The sequence below is a fragment of the Cucumis sativus genome, chromosome 6 (assembly GCF_000004075.3).
Source record: "Cucumis sativus cultivar 9930 chromosome 6, Cucumber_9930_V3, whole genome shotgun sequence".
Lineage (NCBI taxonomy): Eukaryota > Viridiplantae > Streptophyta > Magnoliopsida > Cucurbitales > Cucurbitaceae > Cucumis > Cucumis sativus.
The window spans coordinates 29,220,435-29,246,801 of NC_026660.2; the positions used below are offsets into that span (position 1 = coordinate 29,220,435).

The 26,367-nt window shown below is 34.1% G+C and overlaps 3 protein-coding genes across 14 annotated transcripts; all 3 read right to left on the reverse strand.

The window, feature by feature from the left end:
• Positions 1-1,551: 1,551 nt before the first annotated feature.
• LOC101205406 (E3 ubiquitin-protein ligase RMA1H1) lies at positions 1,552-4,561 on the reverse strand. 9 transcript variants are annotated; one of them, XM_031887623.1, is made up of 4 exons: positions 4,406-4,546; positions 4,214-4,236; positions 2,800-3,559; positions 1,552-2,623 (listed from the first exon to the last, which is right to left on the reverse strand). In XM_031887623.1, the coding sequence occupies exons 3-4, from the start codon at positions 2,826-2,828 to the stop codon at positions 1,879-1,881; spliced, it is 774 nt and encodes a 257-aa protein (XP_031743483.1). In that variant the 5' UTR covers positions 2,829-3,559; positions 4,214-4,236; positions 4,406-4,546; the 3' UTR covers positions 1,552-1,878. The 9 variants fall into 9 exon arrangements, with proteins under 9 accessions (XP_031743483.1, XP_031743482.1, XP_031743487.1 ...); XM_031887622.1 differs by lacking the exon at positions 4,214-4,236 and having other exon boundaries at positions 4,406-4,548; XM_031887627.1 differs by lacking the exon at positions 4,214-4,236 and having other exon boundaries at positions 3,448-3,559; positions 4,406-4,547.
• A 4,894-nt stretch (positions 4,562-9,455) lies between these two features.
• Positions 9,456-18,143, reverse strand: LOC101205163 (DNA-directed RNA polymerase II subunit RPB2). 2 transcript variants are annotated; one of them, XM_004134657.3, is made up of 25 exons: positions 17,798-18,143; positions 16,118-16,339; positions 15,749-16,039; positions 15,445-15,642; positions 15,191-15,255; positions 15,008-15,094; positions 14,794-14,914; positions 14,625-14,669; positions 14,399-14,536; positions 14,170-14,242; positions 13,940-14,016; positions 13,746-13,853; positions 13,527-13,643; positions 13,203-13,358; positions 12,870-12,974; positions 12,669-12,794; positions 12,516-12,593; positions 12,329-12,424; positions 12,101-12,216; positions 11,938-12,007; positions 11,645-11,698; positions 11,353-11,496; positions 10,934-11,233; positions 10,260-10,682; positions 9,456-10,136 (listed from the first exon to the last, which is right to left on the reverse strand). In XM_004134657.3, exons 1-25 carry the CDS (start codon positions 18,065-18,067, stop codon positions 10,017-10,019), a joined length of 3,600 nt encoding a protein of 1,199 aa, XP_004134705.1. In that variant the 5' UTR covers positions 18,068-18,143; the 3' UTR covers positions 9,456-10,016. The 2 variants fall into 2 exon arrangements, with proteins under 2 accessions (XP_004134705.1, XP_011658208.1); XM_011659906.2 differs by having other exon boundaries at positions 16,118-16,383; positions 17,798-17,935.
• Positions 18,144-19,453: 1,310 nt separating this feature from the next.
• On the reverse strand, positions 19,454-26,360 carry LOC101204759 (probable ubiquitin-conjugating enzyme E2 24). Of its 3 annotated transcripts, none has more exons than XM_031887366.1 (11): positions 26,127-26,360; positions 24,671-25,334; positions 24,483-24,583; positions 24,133-24,261; positions 22,631-24,045; positions 22,078-22,212; positions 21,472-21,891; positions 21,321-21,384; positions 20,885-21,024; positions 20,289-20,600; positions 19,454-20,017 (listed from the first exon to the last, which is right to left on the reverse strand). In XM_031887366.1, the coding sequence occupies exons 5-11, from the start codon at positions 24,032-24,034 to the stop codon at positions 19,760-19,762; spliced, it is 2,733 nt and encodes a 910-aa protein (XP_031743226.1). In that variant the 5' UTR covers positions 24,035-24,045; positions 24,133-24,261; positions 24,483-24,583; positions 24,671-25,334; positions 26,127-26,360; the 3' UTR covers positions 19,454-19,759. The 3 variants fall into 3 exon arrangements, with proteins under 3 accessions (XP_031743226.1, XP_004134704.1, XP_031743225.1); XM_004134656.3 differs by having other exon boundaries at positions 24,494-24,583; positions 26,008-26,360; XM_031887365.1 differs by having other exon boundaries at positions 26,008-26,360.
• Between the last annotated feature and the right edge of the window lie 7 nt (positions 26,361-26,367).

Sequence of the window (26,367 nt, forward strand, 5' to 3'; positions counted from 1 at the left end):
TCCACCATAGCACATTGGGCTCATTATTTGGATCGTATACTTGAGCAGAAAATTTGGTCTTTTTCCACGAAATCCAATTTCTTACCCCTCATTGGGCCGAAAGAAAGTGGGCTCGCCTATCTACGGCTCCAAATATTGGGCCGGCTTAAACAACGAAAGGTCCACCCATAGCTACATTGGACTCATTATTTGGATCGTATACTTGATCAGAAAATTGGATCTTGAGTGATGGTAAAATGGTATGGTAAATTTTCTGTTTTAGTAAGTCTTGAAACATTTTTCTCGAAAGTAAAAAAGTTAATGTAACTTTTGGAAGAATGGAAACATTGTACAAAGTTTTGAGGTAAATTATCATTTACCCAAAAGAAATAGAATCTCCTTTCAAAATCCCAAATTCCAACCAAACCATGAAACATTTTTCGTCTTCTCAAGAACTACTTCAATTTTCATCTATTTTTTTCAAGGTTGGTTATTCACGCTTCTCGTCTTCTTTTTGTGCTGATCATTTACGAACAAAATCGGTAGTTTTAGAAAAGTATATGAATTAAAATTAAACAACTAAAAATATAAAGATTAAAATAAAATAAAATCTAAAAGTTGATGAACTAAAACTAGATAATTAAAAATATAAATACTAAAATAAAATGAAATTTAAGTATATGAACGAAATTGAATTTTTATTTTTCTTTTGCGGTGACCACATGAAATTTCTCAATATCTATTTCCATTTTCACCTAATTCATTTAATTTTCATTATTCATGCCTTTCATGTTTTCACTTTCCGTTTATTTACTAAGAAAAACGGTATTAACAAAGTATGCTAGTTTGGTGTTGACAATTTTTAAGAAGAGAAAGTTGCAAACTTAGCAATTAAATTTAAAATAATTAAGTACATAACAATATTTTTAAAAACTTACAAATATAGCAAAAATTTTCAAATTATATCAACTATCGTTTTGCTATATTTACAATTTTTTTTAAATGTTGCTATATCCTTAATTATTATTCCTCAAATGGTCATCTATTACAATTACCTTTTAATAAAGAAATTGAGATGAAGATATATTTAACAAAAATAATTTCAAATTTATTTTAGAAGGTACAAATAATAGAACGTATAGATTATATTATAAGGTTGAATAACATGTATATAAATAAATACATCATATAACTTGAAAGAATGATTGTGGACATCTTTTATATGAATATTGATGTTGAAAGTTCTTTTCTCCTTTCTCCATCTATGTAATATAATATTAACATATGAATGAATACATTGCTAAAATCTTTCAATTACATTATAATTTTTTTTAGCGTATAACAATCGTGGAATATAAATATAAACTCCCACCTACTTCTAAGGTGGAATGTTACATCAATTAAGTTCAATTTCAATTGTTGCACAACAATTGAAGTGGTACCATATTATTTGATTGGATCAAGTAAGAGGTCCACAACAATTGAAGTGGTACCAGATTATTTGATTGGATCAAGTAAGAGGTCCACGAGAGCACATAACAACTAGTCGATAACATAAGATAAACACATAAATAAAGAAAACGGCTTCTAATTTGAGTAATAAGAATAATAAGAACCACTATGTAGGTAATACATAGCCATTGGTTCAATCTTACTACTATATTTTATAAGTTGAACATGTACATATATTGATTACCTATGTAAAGTACTAAACGAGCCAGAAAAAGGTAAAAAAAAAGTGTGTATATAAGCATATTAGTTGTCCATGAGCTAACTTCCAAAAGCCTATACAGAGAATACAAAGACAACAAATATCTTCTTTTTTTTCCTTTTGCTCTTTCTTCTTCCTTTCTTTCTTCTTGTCTTGAAAATGGGGGTGTTTCCACGCATACAATATCATTAGAAGACAAGAACGCATAGAATTACACAGCAGAAGAGGAAAATGGAGATTCTGTTCAATGACTTGTCTACCTGCATTTCCTGTCTTCTCAGTCGGTTCCTACTGCTCCCTGTTAGCTGGTAAGAGTTACGGTAAGAGTATAAGTTATCCGAGTTCCCGAAGACCCTCGCATGCACGAAATCCCCGATCATTCCAACAACTGGATGGTGAAAACTACTGAATGATGTTCTTGCAAGGTTTAGCAAAGGGGATGCTGAATCTTCTTCATAATTGGCAAAAAGAAGGGGGTCGTGGTTCGGTCGCTGATAAGGATTTCGATATGGAAGTTGCTGTTGGTGTGTGCTGGGAGTAGCAAGAATCTGATTACCACAAGCTGAAGGTCTAGGAGGTATGTTAATGTCATGATGCATTGCTTTGTCTTCAGGCTCGACTTCCTCTGCCGTTTGGCCACGACCGTAAAGAGGAACCATTGTGGTGTGGGAAATATCAGCCTTGCAAACAGGGCACTGCGGGTGCTCGTCAATGGCAAGAGAGGCACTCTGGACGTGTAGCCATTTATAGATGCAAGGCCAGCAGTATAAGTGGCCACAGAGAGTAACCACAGGCTCATGGGCAAAGTCTAAGCAAATGTTACAATCAAAACAACCCTTGTAGTTCTCTCGCTCTGTGCCAGAAACATGTTTCCATCCTTGCGCAAAGTACTGCTCAAAGGCCATGGATTTGTCAAGAAACTGCAGATGCTTCCTGGTAAAGCACACGATAACAAATTATAAGGAAAATTTTCCCATCTGAAAAGATATTGGTAAACAGTAATTAAAAACAGAATTTAAAGCTAAGTTTATGGTTTGTGGGAAGAAAGTTAAAAACAATTGATCATTACGGACTACCCAAATAGAAGGTTGGTGGGACATTTAAGATACCTAAAACCCAATTGGAAGTGACCAACCATGTGACCGACTTTATTTCAGAGTAGTTAGATGCCTAATTAACACATCCTGCAAGAGTTTAATTACTCAAGACCAACCACAAAATGAACACAGATATGGAAGGAAGCAAGCTACTACTAGGTAAGAGAGGATGGGTAATATCAATAAAATAGCAAACAGATCAACCAAATTATTGAGTTGGGTAAAATTCTAGAATACTCACAGCCCCATAAAATCAATCAGCCACATGGCAAATTCAAATGCAAAGAGCTTTCAATTGATTAACTGAATGTGTTTAGCTCTTAAATTCTATAGAATAGCAATGGTGAAACAATGGCAAAAAACAGCTATTGTAATGAATTAGCAATTAAAGCAGTCAACTTAGAGCTAACCATAGTAATAATACATGTAAAGCAAGCAATACCCATACCCAATGATTGAAGAAAATGACTACATTATTTACTCATATGCCCAATGAATAAATACAGAAGAAGAGGACCTAAATGTTAAATCATTGTTTAGCTAGTTTGCCAAGAAGAAAAGTGTATTCCTGGCACATTGTCCTCCTCAGTGTGCCCATATTCACAATATGCAGGCAGAAACGTACTCATTTATTAGATACCCACTCCAGAATCGTGATACCTCTTATCCCTTTCTCTTCCCCATTCAATATTTAGGGGTCCATCCACAAGAAAAAGTCATAAATGGAACTTCAAGTGGTAACTCCAGAAAACCAAATCCTCTTCTAGTTTTCCTTAAAGAGCCCAAAATCAAATGGTTAGGAATTTGCTGAACTCTAGACATATAATGTGATAAATGCTGCACACAGCAGACAAGAAACAAGAGGATATCTCACTGCTTCAAAATGCTTTCACACGAAAAAAAAAAAAAAAAATACAGAATTAAGAGGGAACAACTTTTCTCCTACGTGAAAAAAATCTCTGCTGTTCTAATTTTTAATTTTATGATAGATATATAAGAACAGATCGTGTTAGCAAATTGAATCAAATCGTCAGACCCAAAGGCTAAATAAATTACTCCCAGTGTGTGTTGCTCGGATTATTTTCCATCGACCAGAAACAGATAAAAGTGGTCGATTACCTAACAAAGCTGTCAATGATGAAAATTCATCAACCAAAGCCGCAAGGATCCATAAGAAACCCTGCTCTTTCCAACCATAGAATGAGAACTCTAATCATAAATACACAGTACAACCGGTAGGCCGAACATTCAAAAGAATTTCTAATGAAACCACTGGTGTATTCTCACATACATAAAATTATCATACAACAGCCAAATACAACACTCCCAATTTTAAAAAATTAAAAAGAAACACAGAGTGGGAAGAAAAAGAGCTATAAACAGAAAACTTATCCAGAATGAAAGATCCAGAAAACAAAAATGCTACCAGAAAATCTGAGAACGCGATCGCTACAATGAAACATCGCAAACAAATAGTAAGAAATTAAGAACAAAAATGGATTAATCAACAAATGGAAAGAAGCGTGAAAACTTCCACCTCAACGAACACAATCACAGGGAAAGGGAGCAAGAATACAAAGAGAAAAGTATTGATGAAAGTTGAAATTCAGTGGTTAACCTGGGACAGAGATAGAGAGAAAAAACTGGTTGCAGAGAATAGAGGGAATGTTAATGTAGAAATGAAAAAGGTTGAGGAAGGAGAAGAAGACAGAACGGGAAACAGAGATAAGAAGAAGTTTGAGTACGAGAGATAATGATGGAGCGTAAAACGTCTCGTGAGATTGGGGTTTTATTGACGAACCTCCGTTTTCTTTAACAATACTTAATGGGCCCTACATTTTGTGCTGACATGGCATAATCTCATATCATACCCTCTTTTTCCTTCTCTGCTTTTCTTGTTTCCTAACAACACAATCACTTTTTTGGAGTTCTGTTAGCGTTTAGGATACTTTTTGTTTTTAAAACTTTAAAATTTGTTCTAAATAAATGCTCAAAAAAGTTAAAATTAAAATAAAGATGATATTCATTGTAGTAATTGATGGGTAAAAACTAAAATAAATATGTAATATTCTTTATATTATATGTCGAATGAACATAAAATGATGTGTAAATATTATTATTTTGTAATGTTATGTGGCACGCAAAACTTTGGAGAAGCAAATTTCTATAGCTTTGCACTCTAGTTATTGTGAAAAAAAAAGGTTAAAATAAAGATGGTATTTTTTTTTATAACAAATTTCCTTAAATGAAATGAAACTTCTAGAAGCTTGGGGGCATAATTAAAATATACAATAAAGTTTTTTGGTATTTTATATAATCAATGTTTAACCCATTGCCAATTTTACAAATTATTTAAGTTAAAGAAAAAGTTTAAATGCCATTTTTGTTCACATTTTATTTTAGTTTTAAATTTTTAAATTGTTTAATTTTAATCCATATACTTTCAATTAATTTTAAATTTAGTCCTTTAAAATTAATTTTAAACAACATAGGCTATGCTATGCTATTGACCAAAATTGGGTGTAATCTAAAGTATAATAAAGAGCACTAAACTAAAATCAAATGTAATTATTGTTATTTTTGAAAAAATCCAATGTAACTCAAAAGATATAAAGATATCAAATGATATAACACCATATATTGGGAGGAAAATAATAAACATTAACTGTTTCCATTTAATTGGTAAGGAAGTGAACTAATTACGGGTTGATGTTTTCAACACCATTCAATGTAGTTTAGTATACTAATTATAGATTCAAAAAAGTTATAGTTACGTGTGTGTGTGTTTTTGTTCTTTAAAAAGACTATCGAGGTAGAGGTAGCAGCCAATAAGGGTGGTTGGAGGTTGACGATATAACGGTAGACTTTTGAAACATTTAACTTTTTTTTTTATATTTTTATCCATAAGTACTTTTATCATACTTTATCAAATAAATGATTGAAATATCAAGGATAGTGAGTTCGTTATACATTTGCAACAAGTTTAACCTAATTTTGTATTAACAAATTAGAATTATGTTGTTTGATATATAACCCTTATTTTTATCCTATTGAAATGAAAATCAATATGATTATTATCTCAAAATTCAATGCTTTCATTCTTCGAGTACTCAGTAAAAAAAACACATACACATACAATAAATTAATAATTTAAAATAATACTTATCAAAAGTTCGTTTGAAGTTGTAACTACTAAAATTGGTGTTGTCCATTAGTGATTAAGGACAAAGGTGGTGATGATTATTGAAGTTGGGTAGAGGTAGCCACCAATGATGGAGGTTGGAGGTTGTCAATGGCGTAATTGCTATCGACCATAGACAAATTAACAACAAAGTCATGACAACACAGTGAAAGTGAGGTAAATGACTTTTGAGACACTTCGATAATTTTTCTTTATATTTTATCCATAAATACTTTTACTCTACTTTATCAAATAATTAAATGATTGAGATATTATACTTGTTAATGATAATGAGTATGTTACGCATGAAAGTTATACCTTTGCAACAAGTTTAACCTAATTTTTGTAATAACGACATCATGTTGTTTGATATATAAACCTTATTTTTATCCCATATATATTGACATGAACAACTAATACATATTTGTCATCAAGTGCAATGGAGAATGCCTTCCTACATTTTTAAATTTAATCTCATAAGACTAAAATATTGTTCATGTTCTTTTCTTAACTTAACCTCCTTGTTATATATATGAGTTAATGTCTTCTTTCTTTCCTTTTTTTTTTTATCTAAATAGAATACTCTTCTGACAGTTGTTTGCTTCTAGAAACTCTGAAAAGTACAATCTTGAGTTGATTTAAGTTCAAATTACTGTTTCTGTTGAATTAACATTAGCTAGAAAAGATAAAAAAATCAAAATTGTAAAGTGATTTGTTCTGTTTGGAAGAAAACGATGATGCTATATAATACTTTGAATGATAAAGAAATCTAACCCAAATAAAGACATATGTATACATCTGCATATTCAAATTCACACATTTTATATTATTATTGAACAAAAATAAAATTTCAGAAGTTAATCGTCAGCTACATTGGCTACAGGATAAATAATAATGATTCTTTCTTTTAAAAAAAAATATTAAATCAGATTTAAATTTAACCTAGCCCAAGCTAATCAAATTTCTCAATTAGAAAAGTCTAGCTAGTTTGGGATGTACTAACTCGTATTAATTAATTTTTTATGCACATGTCGAAATTTTCATATTTTCTATAAACTTTGTATTGATACCGGAATGAATTGATATTTACATAATGAAACATACAAAATAAGCTATAAAAAAATATCGTTATTGTAATATTTTAAATATAATATAAACAATAGAGGTTAATTCCGTCGTGTTATTTTCTATTTTAAAAACTTTTTGTCAACCTTTATTGATATATTTTTCTTTTGTAATTTGTAGATTAAAATTTTGATATTTTATCGATATTAACATTTTAAATTTTTGTTAAAATATCTTGATTATGTTATTTATCAGTCCAAATAACACACCTATAAACCTTTAGGCAAAAAAAATTGAAAATAACTTATAATGCACCTACAATTTATCATTGAATTTTTTTTTATAGGATTTAAAAAAATTATTTTAATATATTACGTATTTATTATATTTAAGAAAAACTAATGGAAAATTAAAATAAAAAGTAGAGATTGTTGGGTCCTTCTAATTCAAATGACCATTATCATTATTGCAAAAAGAACACCACATGTGGGTCTAATCTTATCCTCTTGTTTGTACCAAATTTGGTCGAAAGGATAATTTTCTTTTTTCTCGTTCTTTTAGAAGTTTGGAATTTTGGTCACGCATCCCAAAATTTAATGTTTGAATTGAGATATTAAAAGAATAATAGTTTAAGTATTACATTAATATATTATACATATTGAGTTATATATGATGAATGTTTCATTAAATATAATTTTGAAGGTAACAAGGAAGATGATTGTGGGGTTGGCACACCGAAGGCTAAATTCTTTGATTTTTATTTGTATTATTTAAATTACATGAAGTTATAATAAAGTTTATTTTAAAATTAATTGAAATACTTAATCTGCCGTCGTGAAATGGTATGGATCAGTTGTTGTTCTAGAAGCAATATTTCATATTATCTTCAAATCAGCGAATGAAATAAATAGTATATAATATTTCTATTTTTTAAAAAAGAAAGGAAAAACAATGACCGATTGACAGCACAAAAAACAAAATTTGATATAAATATCTTTTAACAAATACAAAAAGAATTTTTTAGTGGTTGGACCCACAACTTAAAGAGTTAAATTAAATATGAAAAATGATGTTTTTTTGGTTGTAGAGTATATGAACATTTTGGACAAAACAAAGAGTGAGTAATGAACTTTCTTCTATGGTTTTGGAAGGCAAGTCATGTTCATGTTAGTATGAGTCTCGTTCTATTGAGGAATGGACAAGTAAATCAGAGGAGACACTTATGAAAAACCTACTCACTTGATTGAAAAATCTATTAAGTTACTTAAGGTACTCTCTGTGTATATAGTTGAGATGATTCTATATGTCAACGTAAGTATAATACATTAAATAAAAATGTTACATATCTTTCTAAGAGTCAATGTCTACCATTTTTATTAAACTGAAAAAGTTACATTTTCATATATTCTAAATAATCTTAGGCTTGACTTGCATGTTTGAATTGCACATAAGATTACAGTATGAATTTGGTTAATCTTAGGCTTGACTTGCATGTGTGAATTGCACATAAGATTACAGTATGAATTTGGTTATTTTGAGTCTCAATTTGATCTTTTATTATTTGATTAATCAGAATTCTACTAAACTAAATAAATGCAAAAAGAATTAGTGAATTGTTTTGAATTGTAGGTTGGTTACAATCACTACACTACTAAGTATTAAATATTTCAACTAATCAAACATTTTAAAGGTAAATTCACTATTTGATTTTGTAAAATGAAAATAATCATAAAGTGGAGGTGGCCACCTACTACAATTTTTTATAATAGAAAGGAAGAAAAAAAAAGAGAGGAATATTTAATATTATAATATTCTCTCACCACCATTTCTTTTTGTCTCTATAAAATTATATAAATTTTTCCAAATTTGAAACCAACTTGACTTTAAGTCAAGAGAGTAATACAAAAGCTAATTAAAGCAAATTAGATATAAAGATTCGATAAACTAGTCATATCAAACTTCTCATCCACGTTACGAATCAAAATAAAATTTCTTTAAGTTGCTCATAAATAAAACCTTGCTTAGTTCACATGAATCACATGTACTTGAGAAATTGGAAAGATTAGAAAAAATAATGACATTCTTCTTATATATAGTCATGGTTGATTTCATTGCATCACAAGCTTAAACAAATGAATTTTAACTTAGGGAAGATTTTATTTCAATGTTTGGTACAAAATGAATTTGATGCTGAACAGCAAAGATATGGACAGTCCCACTTGAAAGGAAAATGAAAGAATATTGAATTTAAGATGGTGCCTACTGCCTACCACAATAATTCAAACGTAAAGAAGAATATCAAATCGCAATATTTATCTGACCCAGTTTCAATTTTGGAGATCTTTTATGTTGGCAAATACTGAGCCCAACAACTTTAAGTCGAAACTAGATATTTTATGTGGGCGTTGTACAAAAAAGCGGTGGGGGTAAAGTGTTTTTTTTTTTTTTTATCATTAAATTTGACCATATAGTACAAATTCGTGAGCAAAAATGATGAAAATGGGGTGGGTAAATCCAATTTACTAACATGAAGATATTCAATGTCTGGCAGAATAGATTTCACCTACATAAAGCACGTTAAAACTCATTATATCTCGATGATTTATCCTAGTATGTGTTAATCCGGATATTATGCTGAAACAAATATGATGTGAAGAAAACGGGTTTCTATGGACAGCAGTGGGTAGGTCACCCATACACGACCTAGCAAATTGCTCTCTCTATAATGAAAGTAGAAGCACGGAGGACCTTTTGATCTTGGGATGAATGTCTGCTCCATTAATGGATTCCATGGGTGGTTGGTTGATCCAATTTCGACCAACCCATTACCGGGACCTTAAGGTGGCCACATATCTCACAAAACTATGCTTCAACTAGTTCTAATTTCTCAGGGGATGTGTCGTCCCTGCCTCCAGCCTCCAATGGCTAGCTTGCGAGTAAATCGTCCAGTACATGAGAGTTGACAAGAAGCTATAGAAAGAAATCAGGATCCTTTCTTCTTTTGGTCTTTTAATGGTTTGATCTCCTTTGTGAACATACGTGGTGCTATTGCCATGGCCATAAGCTCTTGGAAGAGAAGCTTACAGGCATAAGGGATATATACCTGCATGCAGCACCGGCGTAAAATAAATAATAAAATGATAAACTGTGAGCATGTAAAAAAGTAAATGGAATTTGTATGGTATTTAAACATATATTGCAAAAAGAAGCTGGTCTAGAAATTCACCTGAACGATGTCAGTTTTGTTTTTGCAGCCCCTACATTCGAAAGAACTCTTCTTGAGATTTGCAATGGCTATCAATCCACAACACTCACAGACATGGATCCTATAAGCATCACTTTGATCGAACAACCTCTCCTTTAGAAAATGAGCGGCACCATGGGCAATCATGCAGTCACGCTCCATCTCCCCAAATCGGAGACCACCATCACGTGACCGACCCTCAGCAGGTTGTCTCGTAAGGATCTGCACAGGACCCCTTCCACGTGAATGTATTTTGTCATCAACCATATGCTTCAGCCTTTGATAGTATGTTGGACCGAGGAATATCATTGCTGAGAGCCGTCGGCCTGTATGGCCATTATACATGGTTTCAAATCCACGCATCTGATAACCACACTTATGCAGTGCCTTACTGATGTTATCCACCTGATCAAACAAATGACGTTGATAAATTAAAGTCTTCGAAACCAAACTCAGACTATATCATATGGAAAGATGCCCTAAAACTGGCCTGGAGAAGATGCGGTAAAAGCTTACTGGAATAATTTAGAAAGAGATGTAGCGGAACAAAAGGAACGCTAAAAAATACCCATATACACCAGAATGCTAACTGATAATAGGGGTTTTAAGAACCAATCCATCACCAAAACTCTTAAGGACGGAAACACACAACTTACAGTGACATCAGTAAATGGGGTAGCATCTCCTTCTTTTCCCATGTGGGCTGCCACCTTCCCCATGATACACTCAATAAGCTGACCAATTGTCATCCGAGAAGGAATAGCATGTGGATTCACGATAATATCAGGGGTGATTCCTTCCACAGTCCAAGGCATGTCTTCTTGTGTGTAAGTCATTCCCACTGTTCCTTTTTGACCATGTCGACTGCTGAACTTATCCCCAATCTGAGGTATTCGAACAGATCTCACCCTTACTTTCACGAATCTCAATCCATCAGCATTTGTGGTCAGTAGAACCTGCAGAAGACAAATAATTATGCATGGAGTCCAGAAGATTAATTGTAAGTTGCATAAATGTTAAGGTAATCATGCCGATAACAGTTTCAAAATGAACGATATTTTTAAACAAATCATACTTGATCTACAATCCCATTTTCACTGTGACGTAAACTAATGCTATGATCACGTCTTGAGTAACGTGCAGCTTGTCCCTGGGCTTCTTCCTGAGAGATAGGAGTAGTCTTTCCAATAATGACGTCCTCACCTGATACTCTGGTACCCTGGAGTACAACAGTACTACAATCAAATTTAATGACACAAGACAAATGCACCCCAACTAAACGCAATTAGAGTGAAAGCAACAGTTCAATCACTAAAAGACCAAAGAAAATAGCCAAAGAAACATGTATAAGAGTTTTATAAGCATACAGGGGGTGCAAGACCATCGTCATCCAATTTATCATAAGAGCCATGCCTCATACCCTGCAAAAGAAATACTCATGTTGCAGATCAAATGGTCAAGAATTTTCAAAAAAAAGAACATTAATCCTGTCTGGCTGTGTAACACCCCAAAAAAATTCAGGTATTATTTAGTTTATTTTGGAGTTTTTGAGAAATAAGTATTATTAATTAGGAAAAATAAATAACAATGATTTAATATTATTATTTATTTGTTATTAAAGAATAGAAATGATTTTGTCCAATATATCATAACTTCTTACCATAGTATTACTCCTGTCCGGCCGTCCAAAATCTTCTTTTACAAGAGTTCCCATTTTTTTCTCCTCATCTCTGAAAATGGACAGTGTAAAAGCATATTCATTAAAAAAATCCCGAAGTAGATCCACGCATACAAAGTTAAGGAACTGGGAGAAATAATATTACCTGTATGACCGGAAGAAAAGTGACCTAAAAAATCCACGGTCAATGGAAGATTGATTCATGATCACAGAGTCTTCCTGGTTATAACCAGAGTAGCAAGCAATGGCAACAATGGCATTCTAAGACAACAGAAACAAAACAGAATGTGAAAAGAAAATTAGCAAAACCAAGAGCAAATCGAAATTAAAAAAAAAAAAGTGTCTGTGTGTGGTGTGTATATTTCAAACGTACAATGCCAGCTGGAAGTTGCCTGAAATGAAGGTGCTCCATAGCTCGAGTAGTCACAAGAGGTTTTTGCGGATAATACAAAACATAGGCCAAAGTATCCTAAATAAAAATAAAGAAAATTATTTGGTTAACTGGACAATGGGGAAGAACCTTGAATGATGAATCTACTTTAAAAGAAAATAAATCATACCATTCGAAATTGGTAGTTGGTGACATAAATTCCCATAGCTTGTTTACCCATGGCAGATTGATACGTGTTACGTGGAGACTAAATATTCCACAAATGGATCAGTGAGAAAAAGACTTGATATAAAGCTATATTGCAATGGCAAAACTGACAAACCTGGTTATGGTCGGGAAATGGAATAATTGAAGCACAAACACCCAAAATCAATGATGGATGGATTTCACAGTGAGTGTAAGTGTCAGAATAAGCCTCAACCGGGTTGATCCTTGCTTGTATAAGATCCTGGTTTATTTCAAAAGAATTTTAAGTTTTTGTAAATTACCGTCAGCCTATCAAATAGATTTACTGTTTACTCACACTAATTGTCATGGAAATCATGGTAGTTTCCTCTTCTTCAGTGTCTATGTATTCAATGAATCCTTTTGCTACAAGATCGTGCCAACCACCATCTTCTGGAGATTCCTGTTACAAGAAATCATATACAATGTTGGTAATTCTTTTCATTTTTCAACAGAACAAAATTTTCATTGATATAATGAAAAATTAGTACAGTTAGGATCAGTGAGTACACCCAAGCACCTCAACTAGGTTGACACCACTTTAGAACTCACTATCATATCTCAATACAAAGAACGATGTTGGTATTAAAGAAATAAGGATAAAGAAATACAACAAGGCTTTGTCACTCACCCTCTGCTGAAGAGCATGGATATCCTTCTTCTTTATGAGAAGCCTTTGTTTCTCAACAATGAATAATGGACGGCTGCAACGGCCATAATCAGTATATATCCGTAGTTCTTTCAAACGGATATCTCTAACAACTCCAACTTCAGTATTTACATCAACCTGGCACAAAAATTAGATGTAATTAATATCCATAATGGGTCGAGGAGTAGAAAATAAACACCCCATCCATTTAAGAGTTTGTAGAAACTCAAATGTTAAAACATTTTGACTTTACAAGAATGTTCTATCCTAAAATATCTACAGAAGGGGAAAAAATTAGATACTTACTCGTCTCCTCAGCCGTCTCAAAGTCTTCACCAACATTTCAGGATCTCGATGGATCCCAACCCAACAACCATTGACAAAAATTTTTGTAGCTTGAGGAATGACAGCAGGAGAAATTTCCTACAACCAACAGAATTCGTTAGATAATAACCAATAAAGGAGAGAGAAAATGACATACAAACAACACCATCATGACTTGGTAGGGAAATTGACATAAGGCACCTCGAAATTCTCTGTGCCCCATTCTTCCAAAAATTCCAAAATAGGGTATGCTGCAGATCCAACCGTAATATAGACCATCAATGCAAGATTTTTTACCAGTCCACATGCCTGAAGAAAAATTCAGATTGCATCCATAAGTGAACGAATCAATTCCCAAAAATAGGTCACATCAAGAAATCTGTTAGCAATAATACTTGTCCTTCTGGCGTTTCAGCAGGACACATCATTCCCCATTGTGAATTATGCAACTGTCGAGGCTTGGCCAATTTACCTGGCATATGACATAAACCAAATTACATAAAAGAAACCAACTGCTGCTACTACTAGAAGCAAAATTTACGAAGGAGAAAAAGGCACCCGATCCCCATCATTCCATTCGGCATATAAATAAAGCAAACAGAAGTAACAACATAGGTTTTGTCACCTTCTCGTCCAATGGGGGAATTCAGCCTCCGTAAGTGAGACAAAGTTGATGCATATGTCAAACGATTTAACACCTAGAATATATGCAACACCGTTACCTCCATGAAGAAAATAAATATTTCACATTCGAAATAATGGGGAAATTTTTTTTTTGTAGATATTTGTTACAAATGAAAGATCCAAAGGTCAAAATTGAATTAACTGGATTGTCTTATGAGATATTCTCCCACCTGTGATACTCCAGCTCTTGTACCAGCTGCATTTGCTTGCCCCCAGTTTCCAGTGGCAAGTGAATATTTCAGGCCACTAGTAATGGTTTTCGCCTTGATGGCAAATTGCAAATTGACGTCCTTTCCATTATCAACACACTGCACCATGACACATATGCAATGCATAAGTCTACAAAGAAAGCATATTGCTAAATGGAGGGGGAAAAACACATTCCAACAAGACAACCTTTTGTACATAACCTCTCACGTCTCTTGTTAACTTTCTAAATAGCTGCATTCAAACAAATAAAAAGATGATGAGAAAATCTCAAGATAAAAAAATTACAAAAAAAAAAATCTCAAGATAAAAAAGTACAACTTTTGCAACCAAAAAGTGAACTTCTAAAAAAGACAACCATTCTGAACAAGCCTCCAAGTAAAGGACCAGCAAGGTCCAGTCGTTTGTTTCCATAGTGATCCCTGTCATCTTCTGCTCTCCGGCCAAGGGCACATAAGAGTAGCCGGTGAATTATATAACTGCCACATGTAATGTCCAGTAAGATCACTAAAGTACTCACAGCCAAAATCATATTAGAGATGGAAAGGAGAAGGGAAAAAAAAGTGCCATACCCAAAATAATATGCCTTCTTCGTCTCACAAAATTCACCTACGCCAACATGAGGAAGCATTTCTTTTTGAAGGATCTCCTTGGCATACCTGAGGCATCAACATAATAAGCATGTTGAAATGTGCTGCAAAGGCTTCATGCAGAATATAATGGGGAAAACCTAAATATATTGAGATAATGCATACTTAATCCTCTTTTCCTTGGTCACACCAACTGTTGATCCTCTCTTCCCAATATAGTCTAGTGCAACCTACGGTTAAGGAAAAGCATATCAACTGACCTGACAGTTACAAGATACTGGGCAAATAAAGATTATGATATGTATAATTCATATATGTGTTTATGTCGGTGTCTGTTTCAACATGAAAGAGAATTTTCTGAACAAAACGTGAGAGAGGGAGTTAGATGGTAGACTTGTAGCAACTAAGAAATCGAAGACCTGTTGATTTTGGATAACAAAAGCCTCTTCCAGGGAAGGCCGAAGCAACTCCATCATTTGAGTATCAGAGAAGTCATAACATATATGCTCTAGAATATCTTTGTCAGCAACAAATCCTAGAGCACGAAACACAATTATAATTGGAATCTCATTTCTAATGTAAGGCAGAGTGGCACGTATGTACTGTCCTGAAGAACCCTGAAATAACATTGATGAATTGCAGAAAGAATAAGTTAGAACAATATATACTTCATCAAGGAGGAATAACTTCTAAATCTTCAGAATATCAAGACAAGGACATTACCCCCTTGGCACTAGTTCGAGAAAGCATCCGTACAAACATGGTACTGGGTGGTCTATTTTGTGACTCAGCCATAGACCGAACTTCTGCTACAAAGGCATACTTGTTAGGCTGTCTTTTCTTGAAAACATATACATGATTTGTGCTCATCTTCTCTTGTGCAATAAGAACCTTCTCACTGCCATTGATGATAAAATATCCTCCTTGGTCATATGGACACTCCCCGAGCTCAGTGAGATCCTTCTCAGAATTTTGATACAGTGTGCAATAACTCGATCGGAGCATGATAGGAACCTAAAGATAGTACAGGTCAAGGCTTGCATAAAACAGTCATTTTGTACATTTGCTTTCCATAATAATTTAGAAACAAACCTTCCCAATAAAAACTTTTGTAAAATCTTGGGTTTCAGTAACTTCTTCACCATCATGACCTTTCTTAATGACTCTTTTTGAGACATCCACGTACAAAGGCGCTGAGTATGTTAAATTCCTCAACCGTGCAGCCTTAGGAAATAAGGTTGCAGTCTCTCCATCAGATTCGGTCATCATTGGCTTACTCAAGTATATCTGACCAAAGCTGATCTTGTATATTGTCTATACATAATACACAACCATATTAGAGCCACTGCAATTGACACCTAGAAAGAACATGATTTTTAAATTCATCAAGAATAGGAATGGACATGGTGGATTCAATCAATATTGACATGATGGAGGGGAAACAGACACAAGGATTTTAAGGTTCCATTATCAACATGGAGCAGTAATGCAGTATAACAAAAATGCACTAACAAACCACATAAAATATGCATGGAACTTATTCAGATTGGGTTTCAAACAAGATATTATTCACATTCAACAGGTTACACACACATAATCCAAAAAATATATACCTTTATGACTCAATGAAACAGATTATCAATCTAAAAAATGCAAATCTAATTTGAATGAGAGGGCGGAAAATGAAGTTAAACAGTGATTACCATTCTAAAACTCAAGTTTTTGACTCTTTTCTATAAATTAAAACCATCAAACCTAAAGATGACACAGAAAATAAAATTTAAGGGGTTGTTTGAAGGCCCGTAGTGGAATGAGTTTGTAATGTAATGTAATGAAATCCAAAGTCCATGTTTGATTTAGTGCTTTTGACCCGATTAGTAGTACCATACTCATTCCGTTCTCACAGTTTTCAACTCAATCCTCCTTCCAACCAGTTTCACACTTTACAATCTCATTTACGTTCAGCCCTCGATTCCACATCTATTCCAACACCCCTTAGATTTTGAGTAGTCCTGACTACCTTTCAACTTCCTAACAGCCCCTAAGTGACTTGAGGGACGTTCTTATAAATGAAAAGTGGCTTGAGAGCAGTTCAATTATTTAGTTTGAAAACAATAGTATGTTAATGAAAAGTAGAAAAGAGTTTTTTATGTATCAACACATTTGGCAGGCTGACTTCTTTATGCATCATTTGGCAGGCTGAGTGATTTACATGACAGGAAATAAAAAGCTTACTTTTCACAACTATAAATATTACCTTACATGGCATTTTTCGAAATTCACCCAAACAACCTTACGATTTTTTCGAAACGCTAGTGGTCGAGCACTTAAACTGGATGATAGGGAAAAACAATTTGAAAAACAATTTCATCCCCTATGTTTACCTTTAGTTTCAATGTCATTACCCACAAGTTAAAAAGAGTGCAACATGACAATTTGTTTGCAAGTGTGGCAAATAAAATCTACGATGTGATATTTAGGGTTTAGCAAGTTGTGTTGGTTGGAAATAGTTGGGGCGTCGAGGAAAGCTGAAATCTGTAACACTGAATTAAACCAGAGGTTCAAATATCTACTGAAAATATAACTTACCCTAAACAAAAGGAAAACTAAAACGGTAGGAATTGACCAGTATTTTCCAAGAGAATTAACTTGGCGGCACTAAAACTTCAATCATTTCCTTTCACTAACAAACTTGTCGAGTAAAATAAGCCATTGGTAGTCGTTTTCAAGTGAAGTTCATACAGAGAGTAAAAAATTCTCAGGAAAGCGTACCTCAGCAACATCCGACTGGTGGCCGGGATTGTGCTGTGACTCGGGGCGAATCTCAATGTCTGCAGACTCGTCCACGATTTCCTGCATAGTATTCTGAATAAACTCATCGAAGGAATCCAGCTGCTGCCGGACCAACCCTTTCTCTTCAAAATATGCTGAAATTACTGCCCAAGCATCTTCCTGTGTGATCTCTTCTTCGTCGTCAGGGATAGCCTGGTCCATATCATCGTCGTCATTCATATTCCGATCATACTCTTCGTAATCCTCCATTTTCGTGAGGGTAACGGAGGAAGTGTGGTTTCTAGGAAATGAACCTCGCGCGAGCTCGAATGACCTTACGCGTCCCAAATTTACCGGTTCTGTTCTATTTAAAGATGAATCAAGTATTTGAACTAAACTATCGGTCTTTAGGCCCATCTCTTTAGATGTTCACGGCCCATGTCTTGATTTTTCTTTTGTAAGAAATTACCAGAAAATTTAACGCACATTTGTATATATATATATATAACAAATAAATTCAAAATAATTATTTCTAAAATTTTATCTAATATTTTCAAAAGAAAAATTATAGAAAATAGAAAAATCAATAAAAAAACTGAAGTGTAAAGAAAATTTTCTTTTAGGGGTTTTTTCTGTAGTGTAAGTAGTGTTTTTCTATTTTTTTAAAAAAAATCATCTCAATGTTGTTTTAAATACCAAATTTAAAAAATATATATTTGTAAATATAGCAGTGTTGATTGGCCAACAAATAATAATAAGAGGTATATTAATATAAAATAAATACTACAACAAGATAGGCACAGGAGCTTTGAAAAAATGAAAAATAATAGATCAAATGTAGAAATTTTATTATTATTATTTAAAGAAACATACTTGTAAAATAGAATTGTATAATATATAGTAAGTCTTGGTAGCAATTTAAGAAGTCTGGATAATTTTAAAAATTGTTCAACGTTACTTTAGTGACAAGTTTATAAACTACAAAACAATAATAATTCCTAAATATTTTGTTGAATTATATAATAAACAGCGATAATTATTATATAAATTTTGTATTAGTCAACATTCTTTAAATTTCTAGATTTTACGAACCCTAGTTTAGGAGGAAACTTAGCCTGTGGGTAAGTGGATTATTACTGTGATGTTTGTATTTGCTATCTTCAATGCCAACCTAAAATAATATGCACTAAAAAAATATAATATTATAACTAAACTCATCAAGGATAAAATAGAATACTATAACTAACTCATTAATACTATAACTCAAACTCAAACTATTGCTCAAACTCATGGATGATAATCAACTCACTGCCTTCAACATCTTCAAGAATTTGAAATTTGAATAAGAAACTACGTCTCCATCAACCACAGGAGGGCTTTAGTCTTTGCTTCCAGATCCTAATTAGCACCAACCATATTTTATTTCAATTCTTACCATCCTTGGGAGAAACCGATAGAACTAAATAACCATAGACACTTGTGGATTTAGTTTAGACTTAAGGAAGCTCAAACCACCTTCAATTTTATTCTCTTTATAAATAAATAAACAAACAAAAATAGTAACGACTATAAGCTCCATTCTTTGCTTGTTAACAAATTTTATGGATCCACCACTGACCAACGGACGAGTAAATGAAATTTTTCAAACATAATACATCAGTTCACAGGACCTTGTATTCAAGTAAAGAAATCTTAATATAGCCTCAATCCATGCATTTGCCGTCTGGGGCAAGTTCATAAACAATTAGTGTAATCTTCACACCAATAGAAGTACTGTTTCTTATTTCACATATTATATCAGCAAACTACACTCTATGTACATAAAACACCACAAGCTTTCACACTAGTGCTAGGTGACAATATATTAGAGACATATCAGTATTTCACATGGTACACACTTAACTTTATTTATAAACATTGGTTGGGTATGATGTTTTTTTAGATATTTATTTGTGAGAGAGTTTACAGAATGAGACCATTTTCTGCCTCCATAAATTGGCTGCAGTCAAATCCCTTACTTGAAAACGTCTTGATGAGTCTTGGAAAGATCTTAGCAAGCATAATTTTGAATCCAGTAGAACTTTGGTCCGGATTTTCGGGTTTTGTTGTTCCACACTGATAGTCACTTCCTACTGGAGTTCCTTCCATGTATGCTCTACAGGCTGCTAGAATGTGCTGATAACGTCTCCTGAAGTGTTCCTCCACAAGTGCCTCAAAGTGCTGCAACAGGAGAAATAACATTTTGGATGAAGTTATAAATCACAAAGGACTTTAGCAATCCTACTTTTGATTTTATCCAATGATTCAAATTATATCATAGAAAAGGAACTAGCAAGAGAAATTGTTGCGCCATCAAGATCTTTTCTGGCACATTCATATGCCACCACATGACATAATTAGTTTGTGTACACCAGTATGATTGCTTGACCCTCAAAAATGATCAATTCTCATTCAATTGCCAAAATTTGGAAAGTAGAGATAGCTATTATACCTTAGGGGATTTGCTTAGCAAGTACATCATAGATTTGCAGGTAACAAGAAATGCATTCTCGTTGTAGCTCGCGGAGTTCCTCTCTCCCTCAGCTCTTCCTAATTGAGCATCATATCCTGCCTCGTTATAATATGGCTTCTCATTAAGCACGAGAGCCTGAAGGGAAAGAAGAACTTGAAGTATAGTAGAACTCCCAGGATTCCACACTTCAGAGCCGCTGCCTGTCCAAGTGTTTAGAAGACTTAAACAGACCCTGCCAGATTCATACAAGTTTGGGTTGACACGAAGCCCACCAGATATGTAATGCACTAGCTGCAAAAGATATGAAGGAACTTAACAAGAGCCTAAGACTTACAAGAGAAATTTAAATACATTTTCCAGTTTAAAAAATTCTCGACAAGGGGGCTGAAATTTTGGAAAATATTCCCCTATGTATGTGATAAAGAGAGAAGGTGCCAATCAATAGAAACGTTGTGCACGGAGCACCTAACATTGTAGAAAAATATTTAATTGGAAGTACAAAGAAATTGATTTATCTGAGGGATTATTAAAATCATGGGAACTTGTAAAATGCAGAACTTAATGAGAAAGCTTACGGGTGGTATTTGAGGGTACTCTGGAGGAAGATAAATGTCAAAGAAGAAAAGGCCATCATGGTACGGTGTTCCAGGTGCACCAATAATGACAGCTCGAATAAGATCCATTCTCTCCTCAAAGACACGAACATAGACAGTTTCTACAAAGATTTTTCTCATTCAGTTGGACAGTTGCATGCTATCTTCATAGAGCCATAAGAATAAATGATTGAAACTATGGGTCCGTTTGGATTGAAAAAAAATGTTTTTCAAGCAATTCATTTTTGTTTAAACTCTTTTTCCTAAAAAATGTTTAAAATACACTTAAAAAACTTAAAAATCTAATTTGAGTGGCGTTCAAACACTTTAGTTTTTTTACAAAATAACTTATTTGTTAAATAAACACTTGAAAATGTAATTCAAACACACCATAAATTAAAGAAGAAAAAATGCTAACCAGGAAGATTATTTTTAAGAATGCTCCATTCTTGTTGGACCTTCTTTAGCCATCTTCTACTTGCCTATGAAAAACCAGAAGGAATATGAAAGGGTCATCTTGACTGCTGCAATAAAATGACAGGCCTAAGATTCTAAGGTATGCTGCTGACCTGAGATAGCATAGGTCCTTTTCCTGATGAAAGAAAATGATGGTCTGGGCAGTCACTGGCCATGTCAAACTGTGTAAGTAGGTCGTAGTTCTCACTTGAGGTTGAAAATGTTAAATCTTCATTCTTGTGAATTTCTTCAATGTCTAAACTTGTCTCACCAAAATTGTGTAATTTAGCTATTTGTGACATCTCAGTAGACTGGCTGCAAGTTTGCAGCACTTCTTTCTCGCAGAGTAAATTAATTTCATCCCCACCTTCAAATGATTGAAGGGCTGTAAAAGTGCCTGATAAAATTGTTGATCGAACTGATCCAAACAGTGTCGTAAAAATATTAGAGAAAAATTCAACCGCAGCTCGAGAAAAGAAGCAAGTAGTATCCCTTTTGAAATTTTTACTAGCACCATCACAATTTGGCATATCCTGAGCACAAAAGATGTATTCATCATTTAGCTTAAAATGAACTGAAAACAGATGAACAAAATAATAGAAAAACTCAACAATAGAACGATAGATTTAAAGAGGGGTTAACTGAAATAGTTGCGAAGTCTTAAAATGAAAGGTACAAATATGTCGACCAGACTTTGGAAGTACTGGAAATGGCTTTACCTTTCCTTTCTGGATATTATATGGTTTCAAAGGCTCAATCTGCTCTAGTCTCGACTCTTCAAGGTTTTCACCATTAGGTACAGCGATTGGAGAAACTTCATACTTATCAATGGAGAAAATCTCTTGAGGTGAAACCTACAATCAAGTGCAAGGGAACTAATATGATTACAGCAGCCACCTCAATAAAATCTTATGCATGGATAAATCATTACAACCAAAAGGACCTTCATGGATCAAACTAAAAACTAATGCAAATTATTAGTGAAAACTTCAAATTTTATTGATTAAAATTCGTAAATGATAAAAAAAATGCTAAATGATGGTGCAATTTCTTAAGACAGTTGCTATTGGACCTAGAAAGTGATTCCCTTAACGAAGCCTATTATCTGGTGAAGGAACTAACCATTCAAAGCAAACAAGATAGAGTATTACAGCTATTTCGAATAATGCTACAAATGAATTTATGGATCCTTGGTCCCTGCTACATGTATGATGAAACAGTGGAACATACTGAGATTGCAAAAAGAGTAGAGACATTAACTAAAATGAATACCATGCTTATAGAACAATTAGCCCATTTGACCTCCACAGCACCATCTTTAAAGCCAGTAACATTACCAATGAAGGATAGGAAGTTGTCCATAATCATGTTATTATTGATGATGCGATTCCCCTCGTTCTGAGCAGACTCATTCATGGAGATTTCAGAAATTATATTATTTTCATCAGATTGACTGGCAAACTTATCCAATGCCAACCTAAACACAATATCTCCAAGAGAGAAGGAATAATCTGGGTGCTCAACCAGTTCGTATGCACTCATTGTTTCCTCCACCAACAATCCATCCAGATTGCTACCCTCACTCAAATCATCAGTTCTCAATTGAACCTTGACAGTTCTTTCCTTTGCATCAACAGCCTGTACAACACCCCATCTTTGATTTACAGACATGCTTGAATCATCACAATTGCCCTTCTCCATAACAAACTGTTGAGGCCAAAATTCATGAGCATTTGTAGCATTTGCTGGAGTTAAACAAGGGGAATCTAATGCTGTGGAGCGGCTACCATCCTGCCATAGCACATCAACTTTAGTTTTTTTCTTCACGATGACACAGATATCCTGAAAGCCTGTTCCACGATATCCGCCATTCATCAAGTCATGAGTAGTAATGAACTTTTCACCAAAATAATTGTTTTTCTCATCCCCAGGAAAAATACACCAATCACCAAGATTCCAATTTGCATGAGAAAAGCACGACAACAAAGTCAATTCCTTAGCATGTTGCATACGTGGGGGAGCCGTTAAACTAGAAGAACAACCCATCAAAACTGAGGCAAGCCAATCAACATACACTAGTCCTGCCTCCACAGAACAGACTGTTCCTTCACAACGGTCATCTTTCCAACCAGATAACCATCCAGGTGGTTTGGAAACATTTGAGAACCGTACTCTTTGTCCAGGGTAATAAGGGTACTGTGAATCATCGAGTACATCAACAGATATAGGTAAGAGCTTCTCTTGGTCCACAGCAATGATTTCACACTTGTTCCCATCATCAAAAAGAACACTGACAGAATCAATAACCTTGTCTACTCTTCCAATCCATGGCCCATTAACAACGACATCTCCAGCAGAAATGGAACGGATTTTTAATAGATCTTTAGAATTAACATTTTTTATTATGGGACCACTGTTTTTCTCCAAATCAACAAGCATGTCAATACCAACAACCTTTCCCATCTGTCCATAAGGATCATTCACAAAACAGACTGCATCTCCAAGCAGGAATTCCCTCTCAAAGGAAAGGAACTCGTCAATTTTTCCAATTGTTTCCTCTAAGCTTGATAAAATGCAACTAGTTTGGCCATGATAATATTCAGCTTCCTCTAGGTCATCGCTGCTATCACACTCACTGGAATTCTCCCAATCCGAGTCACTTAGAAACAGGTCCATCAATAGAATGTCTATACAGCATAACATCACAAAATACTATGTTAATAACATGTCTACAAACTCAAATAAAGATGAAAAAAAATTATAAGAAAAAATACCTCAAAGTGACCTCCAAGTAAAGCCTCAGTTTTAAAACCAGAGTTTGAATCTTCTCGCGCTTCTTTGCCTAAACTTTTAGCAACAGCACTTCCTTGGGTAATTTATAACTTCACAGTGAGCACCAATTCCTGAAAATTAGATATGGAGAACATATCATTCAGATTATGTCATTGAATTGAGAAGTATCACACAAGAAGAAAATTATCTTCCATGTTTTTCTGCATTACAGTAATTTTGTCAGCTTTGAATCGTAACATTTTAAGCAGAAGCGCTGAATTGCTCTTAAAGAGCATCATCAACCAAAAAAAAATGTGTGGAAGGAACAGGGAAGGTCGAATATAGAAGGTACCATTCAATTACCACTTCTTTCGTTAAATCTTCCAACTCCTGGGTAGGATCCAAAAGTAAATTGATTTGTGTAGCACGACTAACCAGAGATTGAATATAAAGCTGAAGCAAAAGAAATTGATGATTGTAACAATTGGCTATATCTAACTGCCAAATGAGCAATTTTCAGTAAGTATAAAAATGTCATACCTGAATGAATCAATATCCACATTAGGATACCTTCCCTCACAGAAGCAGAGCAGATTGCAAAGAAGATTTGCAAAGGGATAAACTGAGTCAACAAGGACCCAAATGCCAAAGGAGATTTGCCCACTAAAGATGGACTGAAGTTTCAAGCAGAGGAAACTTCTGAAAATAGTTTCCAGAACTGTTGAAGAATCAAGAAGCAGCAAAACTGCCAAATAAAGACTTCTCCTTGTTGTTCTGGAACAAAGACGGATGATAACTAAGGAGGTTTTCTTTAATTTTCAAGTTGACTGCATCAACCACAAGAACCTATTTGCCAAAGGAGATTTGCCCAACCCGGAGAAAGCTTCAGAATAATTAATAATGCAGAAAATCTAACAGAAGTATGAAACTACTCTGAGAGCCCAATTCTTATGCCAAAGGAAATTTGCCCAAAAACGATTTTTTTTTCGCCGAGTTGATCGGCAGTCATTCAGATTTTTCCCACAGAAGGATGCTAATCAATGTTCATCAAGAATCCCAAAGAAAATAACCCATCCACCACACATATCCAGCAGCTTGATCTAGAATGGAGAAGCCACATGTTGCTTGATTACTTCACGATAACTATGTCATCAATTATCCATGGAATCGACAGCCCAACAAATCTATTGCATTCCCTTTTCACCTGCAACACGGTTAGTATTAGTAATATCCTTTTAAAAACTGATGAAGAGAGAATTAGCATATTGATTAGAAGCCACTGCTTTTGGTTGTTCAAGTACCAGTACGTAAAATTATTCCTCAAACAGATAGAGAAGAAAATAATATATCCATATGTACCGAACGAACTGCACTTATTACTTTTGGCATTTACTAACCACTACTTCCTATAACGGCGAATGACATGGACAGACGTACGAAATAGAATTTGGATGTGATATTCTCTAGAGAAAAAGAACAAAACTCAGCGTTCAATCATGGAAGAAGAAAAGGTCAAAATACTCAGTTAAAAAAAAACCATCATCATTCTAACGATTTCAATGCGTTTCCCAAAGATTTGTACGGAATACTTCAGGAAACAAACAAGTGTGACTGCACACTCCATCAACAAAATTCCAAATGAAAAAGCCAAGAAAGACGCGAAAAAAACAATAAACTCAAAATGAGAAAAGTATCTCTCAACATAAACGAAAACTAATATCCGGATCCTTGAGAATACCGCAGATGATAAGTTCAGAAGAAGGAAAAAAGGAGGCTAAATGCTTCAACTCCATAAGATAAATACATAGCATGCAAAATAAGAAGAAGAAAATGAAAACCATAGACAAAGTAAGGTGGCTGTCGAACTTCATATATACCTCTGAGAATTTTTCATGTATGGCCAAAGGAACTTCCGGAATAAAGCGAAAGGAAGACACCAGAAAATTGAAGGAACTCAACGGAAAACATAATTCACAGTCACGGCCAGAAAAATCACCTTCTACCAAACGAAAAAAGCACAGGGAAAGGAGAAACGGAAGAGGAAGAATTCAGGAAGATGAAGTCGCAGTGATAAAAACCCGGGTATTGGCACCATTTAGGAGGGTGGAAGTCATTGCAGAGTTTGCTTCTCTTTTTCTTTCCCTCTGCCGCTCGGTTGAAGGTGGCGCGTGGAGGATCCACTACCAAATTGCTTAATATTAAGACCCTTCAATAAAAAGATACCCAACAGAATATGC

Coding starts and splice junctions, on each gene's coding strand:
- LOC101205406 (XM_031887622.1), bottom strand. CDS start 2,828: ATGGTTGGTCACTTCCAATTGGGTTTTAG. Junction 2,624..2,799: donor CACTTCCAATTGGGTTTTAG/GTATCTTAAATG, acceptor GTGCTTTACCAG/GAAGCATCTGCAGTTTCTTG.
- LOC101205163 (XM_004134657.3), bottom strand. CDS start 18,067: ATGGAGGATTACGAAGAGTATGATCGGAATATGAATGACGACGATGAT. Junction 12,217..12,328: donor GGCAACTTCCAGCTGGCATT/GTACGTTTGAAA, acceptor CTGTTGTCTTAG/AATGCCATTGTTGCCATTGC. Junction 12,008..12,100: donor CTTTTCTTCCGGTCATACAG/GTAATATTATTT, acceptor GTCCATTTTCAG/AGATGAGGAGAAAAAAATGG.
- LOC101204759 (XM_031887366.1), bottom strand. CDS start 24,034: ATGGACCTGTTTCTAAGTGACTCGGATTGGGAGAATTCCAGTGAGTGT. Junction 21,385..21,471: donor AAGGACCTATGCTATCTCAG/GTCAGCAGCATA, acceptor GGTTTTTCATAG/GCAAGTAGAAGATGGCTAAA. Junction 20,018..20,288: donor TGCTAAGCAAATCCCCTAAG/GTATAATAGCTA, acceptor CTCCTGTTGCAG/CACTTTGAGGCACTTGTGGA.